Source organism: Gorilla gorilla, chromosome 19, assembly GCF_029281585.2.
Source record: "Gorilla gorilla gorilla isolate KB3781 chromosome 19, NHGRI_mGorGor1-v2.1_pri, whole genome shotgun sequence".
In the NCBI taxonomy this organism is placed as follows: Eukaryota; Metazoa; Chordata; class Mammalia; order Primates; family Hominidae; genus Gorilla; species Gorilla gorilla.
In genome coordinates this window covers 74,160,254-74,174,149 of record NC_073243.2, presented here as the reverse complement: position 1 = coordinate 74,174,149, position 13,896 = coordinate 74,160,254, and the positions used below count along the sequence as shown (strand labels likewise).

Genomic DNA, 13,896 nt, shown 5'->3' with positions numbered 1-13,896 from the left:
GTTGTTTTACTTTTGCTTGATGTTGTTGATTTATTTTTATAGTAGTTTTCTGTGCCAAGGGCAAATTAGGCCATCCCCCAGGGAAGAAATCTCCTGGTTCTAGTCCTAACATGGTTAGAGGTTGCCTAATCATCTGTTCCTCATTGTTTTGATAAAGTGGTGACTAAAGAAATCCATTTAAAATGTCCTAGATAGCTCTGAATTGAGTTTTTAAAATATTTCTCATATGTGGATTTCTAAACGTTTTCAAAAGAATAACTGCTGGAAATAAATTCAAAGATAAAAATTGCCAAAAAGAAAGAATAGCTACAATGTTTAAAGCTATGATTCTCTCACTATGCTCCTACAAAACACTGGTGTTCCTTAGGCTTGGTAGAGATGTTCAGTGTGCTAAAGTTGAATAATCTTTTTTTGAAGAACCTAGTCTTTATTCAGCAAACAACACACAGCTGTTATTAAAGGTTCTGAATTATGCTGTAAGAATGTTGGTTTTGAGGGCAGGATGGATTGGAATGAGAGAAAATTCCTTCCGTGGGCCATACTTTGCTTCACTTCCCCATGCCTAACTCCCCAAAATCAAAGACCACTCCTTTAAGGATGGGCCTGAGAGTGTAACCCCAAATTTTATTCTTTCACCCACTCTTCAGTAGCATCATACAGGGCCAATTTTTCCATATATGAGAAATATTTTCCCATAGTTGGAGGAAGCTCATCATGTGTAAAAGTTTGTTAAAAATACAAATTCGTACTCCACAGCCTTGTTTCAAAGCCCTGTTTTTCTCCCTTCTTTGCCAAGCTAGGGGAGGGATGGAGCTTTCAAGAGGTACTGCTCACTCTGGTCCACCAGCCAGTGCTGATGAGGTAAATGTAGAATTCAGAGTAACACTTTGGACATTTTATAGCAATTTGATGTATCTGTTGAATCTAATAAAAACCTAGATTTGTATTTTGTAGTCTTTAAATTTTATGTTTCTAGAAATAAAATATTTGTCTGCAGAGTCCTGGAAATTAGAAAACAAAGACTGGCCCTCCATCACAGATGGTTTGAGAAGCAGTACCCTAGGCACTGCTCTAGATTGGAGGCTAAGACCCTCTCCAAGGCGCCTCCTTTTTGTCCCAGGAAGGGGATTTGTTCTTCCTTACTCCCAAGCCCAAGAGCCTAGTTCTTTTTTTTTTTTTTTTAATTTAAAAAGGTCTAATTTTGGTAGAATAAACATGAGATAAAACTTACTGTCTTAACCATTTATAAGTATATAGTTCATTAGTGTTAAGTACATTCACATTGTTGTGCAAACTCTCCAGAACTCTTCATCTTGCCAAGCTAAAACTCTATGAAACCAGCTGTCTCCAACCTTTTTGGCACCAGGGACTAGTTACGTGGAAGACAATTTTTCCATGGAATGGGAGTGGTGGGATATGGTTTTGGGATGAAACTGTTCCACCTCAGATCATCAGGCATTAGATTCTCATAAGGAGCTCACAACCTAGATCTGTCACATGTGCAGTTCACAATAGGGTTTGTGCTTCTTTGAGAATCTAATACTGTCACTGATCTTACAGGAGGTGGAGCTCAGGTGGTAATGCTCACTCGCCCACTGCTCATCTCATGCTAGGCAGCCCGGTTCCTAACAGGCCATGGACCAATAGCAGTCTGGGGGTTGGGGACCCCTGCATTAAACAACTCTCCATTTCACCCTCCACCCAGTTTCTCGTAAGCACCATTCTACTTTTTAACTCTATGGATTTGACTACTGTAGGTACCTCATATAAGTGGAATCAAACAGTTTTTGTCTTTCTGTGACTGGCCAATTTCACTTAGCATACTGTCTTCAGGGTTCATCTGTATTACAGCATGTTATCAGAATTTCCTTCCTTTTTCAGGATGAATAATATTCCATTTATGTATATACCATATCTTGCTTAGCTATCAATGTATAGTTGAGTTGCTTCTACTCTTTGGCTCTTGTGAATAATGCTGCCATGAGCAAATATCTCTTTTATGTTTTCAGTTTTGGCGAGTATATACCCAGAAATGGAATTGCTGGATCACATGGCAGTTCTATTTTTAATTTTTTGAGGAACCACTACACTGTTTTCCGTAGTGTCTGTGCCATTTTACATTACTATCTATAGCATGCAAGGGTTCCAGTTTCTCTGCATCCTGGCCAATACTTGTTATTATCTGTTGTTGTTGTTTTTTTTCAACAGTAGCCATTCTTGTGGTGAGGTGGTATCTCATTGTGGTTTAGGTCTGTACTTCCCTAATTATTAATGTTATTGAGCATCTTTTCATGCACTTTCTGGCTATTTGTATATCTTTGGAGAAGTGCCTATTCAAGTTCTTTGCCCATTTAAAAAATTTTTTTATTGTTGTTGTTGTAGGAGTTCTTTATATATTCTGGATATTAATCCTTTGTCAGGTATATGATTTGCAAATATTTTCTCCCATTCTGCCTTTTCACTCTGTCAGTTGTGTCCTTTGAAGCACAGAAGTTTTTAATTTTGATGTAGTCCAGTTTACCTACTTTATTCTTCTGTTGTCTGTGCTTTTGGAATCATATCCAAGAAATCATTGCCAAATCTAATGTCTGTGTTTTCTTCTATGAGTTGTATAGTTTATCTCTTATGGTTAGGTCTTTGATCCATTTTGAGGTAATTTTTGTGTATGGTATAAGTTGAGGTTCTAACTTTGTTGTATGTGGATATACACTTTTGCCAACACCAGGTGTTGATGGGAGCCGAGTTCTTATTCTCAATTATTCCCCTACCTGACCAACAGAATGAAAAAACAGGTGGTAAACAAGCATTGGGAAAATTGCCAGGAAAATCTAGAGTTTATTGCCTTGGTTTTTCCAATTTGGGGAAAGGGGACCATTACAACTTTCAAGTTAGATGTCATGCCTTGAAATATCACATGAAATATTACGGGCAGGGCCAAGATGGCCAATTCAAAGCAGCGGTGTTCAGAGGCTCCCATTGGAAAAAAACATAATAAGCATGTGAATCCTTCACCAGCAGCCAAGGCATCCAGGTTCTCTCATCAAAATTGACTAGAAGGCTGGTATGTCCCACAGAAGGAAGGGCAATGTGGTGCAGCAACCCACTTGAGAGCCACACGGGGAAGGGGAACCCCCCTCCCCCCAGCTAAGGGAGGCGGTGAGTGAACACGCTATCCAGCTGGGGAAACTGCTTTTCCCATGGAACTGTGCAACCCACGGATCAGAAGATCCCACTTGCAGACCCAGGCCGCTGGGGCCTAGCATCCTAACCCCGGAATGTGCAGATGTGCAGATTCTTACAGCCTCTCAGCTGGAATCTGCTTAAGCCTACCGAATTCCCGAGGGAAGGGGTGACCAGCACTGGCTATGGCTGCCTGCTATTTGGCTCCTTGGGGGAGGGGCAGCAGCTAGCACTGGGACTAGCAACTGCCTAACATGCTAAGCTCTCTGGGTAGGGGAAGGGCAGCACCCATTTCTATAACTCCAGGCTGCATTTTTCCCCTGCTGGAGCCAGGAAGGCTGGACGGCTTGGTCCCAAGACTTGTCCGCACAGCCCAACACACCGGCTGTGGCAGTCTGTGGCCAGAGTGCCTCTTCAGGTCTAACCCTGACCTATTCTTCCTCAGTGGTCATGGCTTCCCTGCATGATCTCCAATAACTCCAGCCAGAGGCTCAGGGACAGAATTGGGATCTCCCTGGGCCTGAGCTTCTAGCAGGAGGGGTGGCCTTAGTCTTTGCAGACCAACAGACTTTGCCTTTTCTCCTGGTAGTTCTGAGGAATCCGGGCAGCCCAGACGAGTGGGTTTCCCCCCAGCGAAACACACCCTCTCCACCAAGGGACAAAGTGCTTCGTTAAATGGGTCCTGCTCCCCGTGCCACCCAACTGGGTGAGACCCTCCAACAGAGATTGTCAGACACCCTATACAAGAGCAATTCTACTGGCATCAGGTTGGTGCCCCTCGAGGTTAGAGGTCCCAGAAGAAGGAGGAGGCACCCACCTTGGCTGCCCTCCAGCCTCCTTGAGTGACATCTCCAGGCATGGGAGCGAATCAGATGAATGGGGCCTGAAGTGAACCCCCAGCAAACTGCAGCAGCTCTAGAGAAGAGTAGCCCTGATTATTGAAAGAAAAACAAGCAGAAAGTAACAACAACAGCATCAACAACAACAAAAAGGCCCCACAAAAACCCCATCCAAGGGTCAGTAGCCTCAAAGACCAAAACTAGACAAACTCATGAAGATGAAAAAGAGTCAACAAAAAAATGCTGAAAACCCACAAGGCCAGAGTGCCTCTTCTCCTCCAAATGATTGCATCATCTCTCCATTAAGGGCACAGAACTGGATGGAGGATCAGAGGGACAAATTGACAGAGGTAGGCTTCAGAAAATGGGTAATAAAAAGCTATGATGAGCTAAAGGAGCATGTCCTTACCCAATGCAAAGAAGCTAAGAAGCTTGATAAAATGTTGGAGGAGGAATTGCTAAACTAGAATAACCAGTTTAGAGAGGAACATAAATGACCCGATGGAGCTGAAAAACACAGCACAAGAACTTTGTGAAGCATACACAAGTATCAACAGCCAAATCAACCAAGCAGAAGAAAGGATATCAGAGTTTGAAGCCCACCTTACTGAAATAAGACATGCAGACAAGAATAGAGAAAAAAGAATGAAAAGCTATGAGCAAAGCCTCCAAGAAATATGGGACTTCATTAAAAAATGAACCTATGATTGATTGGAGTACCAGAAGAAGATGGGGAGAATGGAAACAAGCTGGAAAACACACTTCAGGATATTTTCCAGGATAACTTCCCCAACCTAGCAAGACAGGCCAACATGCAAATTCAGGAAATACAGAGAACACCACTAAGGTATTCCAAGAGAAGATCAACCCCAAGACACTTAATCATTGGATTCTCCAAGGTTGAACTGTTAAGGGCAGCCAGAGAGAAAGGCCAGGTCACCTACAAAGGGAAGCCCATCAGACCAACAGCAGACTTCTCAGCAGAACCTCTACAAGCCAGAAGAGATTGCGGGCCAATATCCAACATTCTTAAAGGAAAGAATTTTCAACCCAGAATTTCATATCCAGGCAAACTAATAAGCTTCATAAGCGAAGGAGAAGTAAAATCCTTTCCAGACAAGCAAATGCTGAGGGATTTTGTTACCATGAGGCCTGCACTGCAAGAGCTCCTGAAAGAAGCACTAAATATGGAAAGGAAAAACCAATACCAGCCACTGCAAAAACACACCAAAATATAAAAACCACTGACACTACGAAGAAACTGCATCTAGTGTGCAAAGTAACCAAATAGCATCATGACAACAGGATTGAATTCACACATAACAATACTAACCTTAAATGTAAATGGGCTAAATGTCCCAATTAAAAGATAGACACAGACTGACAAATTGGATAAGGAGTTAAGACCCATTGGTGTGCTGTATTCAGGAGCCCCATCTTACGTGCAAAGACACACACAGGCTCAAAATAAAGGGATGGAGGAAAATCTACCAAGTAAATGGAAAGCAAAAAAAAAACGGGAGTTGCAATTCTAGTCTCTGACAAAACAGACTTTAAACCAACAAAGATCAAAAAAGGCAAAGAAGGGCATTGCATAATCGTAAAGGGAACAATTCAACAAGAAGAGCTAACTATTCTGAATATATATGTATCCAATACAGGAGCACCCAGATTCATAAAACAAGTTCTTAGGGACCTACAAAGAGACTTAGACTCCCACACATTAATAGTGGGAGACTTTAACACTCCACTGTCAGTGTTAGATCAACGAGACAGAAAATTAACAAGGAAATTCAGGACTTGAACTCAGCTCTCGATCAAATGGACCTAGTAGACGTCTACAGAACTCTCTACCCCAAATCAGCAGAATATACATTCTTCTCATTTCCACATGGCACTTATTCTAAAATCGACCACATAATTGGAAGTAAAACGCTCCTCAGCAAATGCAAAAGAACTGAAATAATAACAAACAGCCTCTCAGACCTCAGTGCGGTCAAATTAGAACTCACAATTAAGAAACTCACTCAAAAACCACACAATTTCATGGAAATTGAATAACCTGCTCCTTATTGACTCCTGGATAGATAGTGAAATTAAGGCAGAAATAAAGAAGTTCTTTGAAACCAATGAGAACAAAGAGACAATGTTCCAGAATTTCTGGGATATAGCTAAAGCAGTATTAAGAGGGAAATTTCTAGCACTAAATGCCCACATTAGAAAGCTAGAAAGATCTCAAAACGACACCCTAACATCACAATTAAAAGAGCTAGAGCGGCAAGAGCAGACTAATCCAAAAGCTAGCAGAAGACAAGAAATAACTAAGAGAAGAATTGAAGGAGATAGAGACGTGAAAAACCCTCCAAAAAATCAACAAATCCAGGAGCTGGTGTTTTGAAAACATTAACAAAATAGATAAACTGCTAGCTAGACTAATAAGAAGAGAGAGAAGAATCAAATAGATGCAATAAAATATAATAAAAGGGATATCACCACTGACCCCACAGAAATACAAACTACCATCAGAGAATACTATGAACACCTCTAAGCAAATAAACTAGAAAATCTAGAAGAAATGGACAAATTCCTGGACAAATACACCCTCCCAAGACTAACCCAGGAAAAAGTCAAATCCCTGAATAGACCAATAACAAGTTCTGAAATTGAGGCAGTAATTAATAGCCTATCAACTAGAAAAAGCCCACAACAAGATGATTCACAGCCAAATTCTACCGGAAGTACAAAGAGAAGCTGGTACCATTCCTTCTGAAACTATTCCAAACAATTGAAAAGGAGGGACTCCTCCCTAACTCATTTTATGAAGCCAGCATCATCTTGATACCAAAACCAGGAAGAGAAACACACACAAAAAAGAAAACTTCAGGCCAATGTCCCTGATGAACATTGATGCAAAAATCCTCAATAAAATACTGCCAAACCGAACCCAGCAGCACATCAAAAAAACTTAATCCATGTCATCAAGTCAGCTTCATCCCTGGGATGCAAGGCTGGTTCAACATACGTAAATCAATGAACATAATCCATCACATAAACAGATCCAAAGACAAAAACCAAAAACATATTTACAAGAAAAAAACAACCCCATCAAAAAGTGGGCAAAACATATCAACAGACACTTCTCAAAAGAAGACATTTACGTGGCCAACAAACGTATGAAAAGAAGCTCAACATCACTGATCATCAGAGAAATGCAAATAAAACCACGAGATACCATCTCACGCCAGTCAGAATGATGATTATTAAAAAGTCAGGAAGAATAAATGCTGGGAGGCTGTGGAAAAATAGGAACACTTTGATTATCTCAATAGATGCAGAAAAGGCCTTAGATAAAATTCAACACCCCTTCATTTTAAAAACTGTCAATAAGCTAGGTATTGATGGAACATATCTCAAAATAATAAGAGCTATTTATGACAAACCCACAGCCAATATTACATTGAATGGGCAAAAGCTGAAAGCATTCCCTTTGAAAACTGATACAAGACAAGGATGCCCTCTCTCACCACTCCTATTCAACGTAGTATTGGAAATTCTGGCTGGGGCAATCAGGCAAGAGGTATTCAGATAGGAAGAGAGGAAGTCAAGTTGTCTCTGTTTGCAGATGACATGATTTTATATTTAGAAAACCTCATCATCTGAACCTAAAAACTTTTTGAACTGATAAGCAACTTCAGCAAAGTCTCAAGATACAAAATCATTGTGCAAAAATCACAAGTATTCCTTTACACCAACAGTAGACAAGCAGAGAGTCAAATCATGAATGAACTCCCATTCACAGTCGCTACAAAGAGAATAAAATACCTAGGAATACAGCTAACAAGGGATGTGAAGAACCTCTTCAAGGAGAACTACAAACCACTGCTCGAGGAGATAAGAGAGGACACAAACAAATGGAAAAACATTCAATCCTCATGAGTAGGAAGAATCAATATGGTGAAAATGGCCATACTACCCAAAGTAATTTATAGATACAGTGCTATTGCTGTCAAACTACTGTTGACATTCTTCACAGAATTAGAAAAAACTATTTTAAATTTCATATGGAATCAAAGAAGAACCCCGTATAGCCAAGACAATCCTAAGCAAAAAGAACAAAGCTAGAGGCATCACGTTACCTGACTTTAAACATACTACAAGGTTACAGTAACCAAAACAGCGTGGTGCTGGTACCAAAACAGACATATAGACCAATGAAGCAGAACAGAGTCCTCAGAAACCTACACATCTACAACCATCTGATCTTCGACAAACCTGACAAAGACAAGCAATGGGGAAAGGATCTCCTATTCAGTAAGTGGTGCTGGGAAAACTGGCTAGCCATATGTAGAAAGCTGAAACTGGACCCCTTCCTTATACCTTATACAAGAATTAACTCAAGATGGATTAAAGACTTAAATGTAAAATTCCAAACCATAAAAACCCTAGAAGAAAACCCAGGCAAGACCATTCCTAGGATATAGGCATGGGCAAAGACTTCATGACAAAAATGCCAAGAGCTATTGTAACAAAAGCCAAAATTGACAAATGGGATCTAATTAAACTTAGAGAGCTTCTGCACAGCAAAAGAAACTATGATCAGAGTTAACAGGCAACCTACCGAATGGGAGAAAATGTTTGCAATCTACCAATCTGACAAAGGTCTAATATCCAGAATTTACAAGGAACTTAAACATATTTACAAGAAGAAAACCCATCAAAAAGTGGGCAAAGGATATGAACAGACACTTCTAAAAAGAAGTCGTTTATGCGGCCAAGAAACATGAAAAAAAGCTCAACATCACTGATCACCAGAGAAATGCAAATCAAAACCACAATGAGATACCACCTCATGCCAGTGAGAATGGCGATTATTAAAAAGTCAGGAAACAATAGATGCTGGCAAGGCTGTGGAGAAATAGGAACACTTTTACACTGTTGGTGGGAATGTAAATTAGTTCAACCATTGAGGTAGACAGTATGGTGATTCCTCAAGGATCTAGAACCAGAAATACCGTTTGACCCAGCAATCCCATTACTGGGTATATACCCAAAGGCATATAAATCATCCTGCTCTAAAGACACATGCACACGTATGTTTATTGCAGCACTGTTTACAGTAGCAAAGACACGGAACTAACCCAAATGCCCGTCAGTGATAGACTGGATAAAGAAGTATAGTATTCCATGTGGAATACTATACAGTCATAAAAAGGAATGAGATCTGTCCTTTGCAGGGACATGGATGAAGCTGGAAGCCATCATCCTCAGCAAACTACACAGGAACAGAAAACCAAACGCCTCATGTTCTCACTCATAAGTGGGAGTTGAACATTGAGAACACATGAACACAGAGAGGGGAACACCACACACCAGGGCCTTTTGGAGGTTGGGGTGTGAGGAAAAGGAACTTAGAGGACAGGTCATGCAGCAAACCACCATGGCACATGTATACCGATGTAACGAACCTGCACGTTCTGCACATGTATCCTGTTTTTTTTAAGAAGAAAAAAAATATTATGCATACGTATAATGTGGCCATTTTGCTGGCAACATTATGATTAGTTCAAAAGTAGAAATTAAATGTCATGGAGTTTTGCAAAAAGGACTATGATGTTTAACTGTCTTACCTTCCAAACAACTTAATATTCCCTACATTTTAATTCCTAGTGGGGACCAAGGAAACTGTTGTGATCTAGTGATTAGAAATGACAGTTGAAGTGACCCTGATGCAAACATTTACTCAATGAATTAACTGAGTTCAATACTAGATGAAAAAAAAAAAACAAAAACACAGTATCTCCTTTGAAAAACAAATATTTGTCCTTTTTCTTTTCTCATGGCTGCTAGGAAATTCAGTGCTAAGTTTAATGCTCAATTACCCTTTCATTCCTTGGTTCTTTATTTTCTACCAATTTGTTTTGTTTTTAGTTTCTTTACAAATCAACTTTATTGAGGTACAATTTACATACAATAAAATACAAAATGTACCCATTTCACGTTTTGACAAATGCATACACCTGTTAATCACCATTTCAGTCAAGATTATAGAACATTTCCATCCCACCAAAACATCCTCTCATGCCTCTTTCTAGCTGTTGTTATGTAGTTTCGTTGATTCTGTGCCCTTTGATGTTAGCCATCAACCTCCTACGGATACTTTTGGAAGTATCCTACAGATACTTTTGGAAGGTGGAATATTAAAAAGACTAATATCTTGGCTGGGCGTGGTGACTCATGCCTGTAATCCCAGCACTTTGGGAGGCCAGGATGGGCAGATTGCTTGAGGCCAGGCACTTGAGACCAGCCTGGGCAGCATGAGCAAGACCATGTCTCTGCAAAAAAATAAAAAAATTAATCAGACATGGTGGTGCACATCTGCAGTCCTAGCTACTGGGGAGGCTGAGGCAGGAGGATCACTTGAGCCCGGAAGTTCAGTTACAGTGAGCTATGATTGTGCCACTGCACTCTAGCCTAGGTGACAGAGAAAGACCCTGTCTCTAAAAAAAGAGTGATATGGTTTGGCTGTGTCCCCACCCAAATCTCATCTTGAATTGTAGCTCCCATAATTGTCACATCATGGGAAGGACCTAGTGGGAAGTAATTTCCCATGCTGTTGTTGTGATACTGAATCTCACAAGATCTGATGGTTTTACAAAGGGCAGTTCCCCTGCACACACACTCTTGTCTGCTGCCATGTAAGACATAACTTTGCTCCTCATTTGCCTTATACCATGGTTGTTAGGCCTCCCCAGGCAGGTGTAACTGTGAGTCCATTAGACCTCTTTTATAAATTACCTAGTCTCAGATATGTCTTTATTAGCAGCGTGAGAACAGTCTAATACAGAGAATAACCCCTTAAATGAAATAGCCTTTTTGGACTCTACATTTCTTCCTGTAATTTGCCATTTAATTTCCTTTTTTATATACAAGAAACTAGCATTGCAATTTCTTAGTACTTAAATCTCATTACAACTAACATTGATGAGCTGGTGTCCTACGAAGCATTGTCAGATATCCTTGGAAGACCTTGTTCCTTTTTTTCCCCCTGAGAAGTTAAATATCTAATTCAAAGGATTTTTTAACCTGGACAAATTTGTTCTTGAACAGGTTTATCCATACCTAACTGGTCAGCATCTTTGCCAGAAGATGAAATATGTAACAAGCACCAATTGCCTTGTTGTAGCATGTTAGAAAGCCAGTTAGGAATTCAGCAACTTATGGCCTATCAAAACCTGTAGCTGCTTTTCGAAATTTAAGAGCTGTGACCTGTTTATAGATATCATAACAGTGTCTTAAAGTGACAACAAGAAGTTTAACCAACTGGGTTGTGTATGGGGACAGCTTAGGCTCTAGGTAGGTGTGTGAGGTAACTGGAGAGACAGGAATAATGATCAACTTACTCACGAGCAATTCTAGTACATGACTCATGTCAGACAACATCAGCATGAGTTGTGGATGGTTTATGCTTTTTCCCCAGGATAATAAAAAAGCAGCAAGAGGTAATATAAAGTTTATCCTGGTTTTCTTGCCAAATAAAAGGAATTATAGTTGTCATTATTTTTACCATTCTGGAATTACGTGGATATAATGATTCTAAATGAAAATACAAGCCAAAATATATAACCTGCAGATGTGCTTTAATGTTTCTTCATAATGCGATAGAGCTGTTTTTTAAAATAAAATCAGAGTAGCATGACCAAAAGGGGCAGACATTATAACCACTTGACATTTTCTTGGAGATATTTCTTATGTGAGTAGTGTGAAAAGGGATGTCATTGAACCAGGTATGTTTACAAAGCACAGAAAGTCTTTGTGCAGATTGCTTGAGGTGTGTGGCAGTATTACAGCCATGTATCAGTGATGTATCCTAAAACGCTTGGCATTTCCATGCATTGGGCTGAGTGTAGGAATGCAGGGGATATTCGTTTTCTTTGGTTTTTATTTTTGCAGGCTCAAATTCATTAGATAAGAAAACTAACTCATATTTTCCCATTTATGTGTACTATAAACACATATTTACACTACTGAAGCCTAGGCACAACCCAGAGAGCTTAATAAATGGTCTTAATAAAGATCATGTAGATTCTTGCTTGGTGACTGTAGTTTGTTCTTCCATACGGTCGCAGTTACTCAGAGTTGCAGGTGGAGGGTGGTTAGGATGGGTGAAGTTCCACTGAATTTGATGCATTTTCATTTTATTTAAGGAAAGAACAGTGTGTATGTACAGTCTGCCACAGAGGGTAAATCTTTAAAAGAATCTTTTGCTCTTTTCCTGAACATAATTAAATTTCCATTATCTTTTTCTTTGCCAGAAGTTTAATGATTTATATTTAATAATTGAGTTGTAATTTATTCCCCACATTTTCTCCCACTTGATGAAGGAAGCAAAATCTAATGTAACAAATACTTTCTGACTAAATTTTTCCTTCTCTTCTTTAACCTTTCTTTTAGGACTCAGCCCAAAACCATGTTTGCCCAAGTTGAATCTGATGATGAGGAAGCAAAGAATGAGCCAGAATGGAAAAAACGTAAAATTTGAAGAATCTCATTTGAGAGCTGTTTGCATGAGTGGGAGGGGTATGGGACAGGTTTTGGGTTTTTTTTTTTATGCTCATGAAATTAAAAATTCATTTTTATGAACAGGTTTTGTCCTTTGCATTATTGAACTGGTCAAAAGTTTGGTGGCTAGGCTTCACTAAAATTGTGCTTAAATTTTCTTACCTGCAACTATTAAACTGATTACAGATAAACAAGAAACAGATTCTTAGTCTATTACCAAGTACTTTAGGTATTTGGAAACTTTATTCAACAAGTATTGGTCTTGTCCAGATTCTCATAACCTTAGAGAGGAAAATGTACATTAAGATATGCATCTGTCTCTAGCAATTCTAGGAACATAAGATAGAAATAGAGATCAAAAAGTTTAATGTTTCTGTATAATTTCACAACAGTTGTTTACATGACTGTAAATAATTAGGCTGAGTTCAAACCAAATACATTGCCATACTGGGAAAGAACATGTATCTCATTATCCTTCAACAGCAGAATACAGTGGTTAAGAGTTAGGAGTGGGCTTTGAAGTCAGACTCATGTGGATTCAAGTCCTGGCTTTGCTCTTTACTTCTGGGTCATCTTAAGAGAGTTATTTAACTTTTCTTTTCTAGCCTCAGATGATGAAATAGTACCTACTTTGCAGGTTCGTCAGAAGAATTAAATGGGACATGCCTCACAGAGCATTTAGTACAGTACCTGGAACACAGTAAATGTATACCAAATATTTGCTATTTTAAAATAGGGCTAATATTTACTTTGCTTGGTTTTTATCAGTATTAAATTAGAAAGGTATAGAATTGCTTTGTAAATGTAAAGACTAAACAGAAGACATTAAAAATTATTCTAAAAAATCAATGTGCTTTAGTGACTAAAAAACTAAAACAAAAGTTGGCAGTTTGTCCAAAATAATAATGCATCAATAGAATAAATTCTGTGCATTGGTTTCACACAGGCATGGGGTAGTTTTTGCATGTTAAATAGTCCCGTCTAGACAGGTTTTTTAGGACTTGCCTTCTCCCCTCCTGCTCTCATTTGTTCTAGTGATTTCAGTAATTATAAAAATGCATGATGATCCCAAAAGTATATCAGAAAACTCCCGGTTTTACAGGCTTCACGTACCCACACCTGCTTCCCAAAAAATATTTTAAAAAAATCACTTGTACTCACACAGCTCCCTTGTCTCTGCAGATTCTGAGGTGGCAGTGGGCATTCTTTTATAGATAAATCCTTAAAAACTTCATTCTCATACACTTTCTCAGTCCTTCCTTCCTACCCCCATCCTCATCCTATTCCCCTTCTCTTGTGACTCAGACTATAGGTAATA

At 39.3% G+C, this 13,896-nt stretch overlaps 1 protein-coding gene across 2 annotated transcripts in view; it reads left to right on the top strand.

The window, feature by feature from the left end:
- Positions 1-12,659, top strand: part of WDR70 (WD repeat domain 70) — a 364,079-nt gene extending 351,420 nt beyond the window's left edge. For both annotated transcript variants that reach the window (XM_031003468.3, XM_031003469.3), the window contains exon 18: positions 12,471-12,659. In XM_031003468.3, coding sequence (XP_030859328.2) covers positions 12,471-12,558 — 88 coding nt within the window. In that variant the 3' untranslated portion in view covers positions 12,559-12,659. The remainder of the gene's footprint in view (positions 1-12,470) is intronic.
- Positions 12,660-13,896: the final 1,237 nt, after the last annotated feature.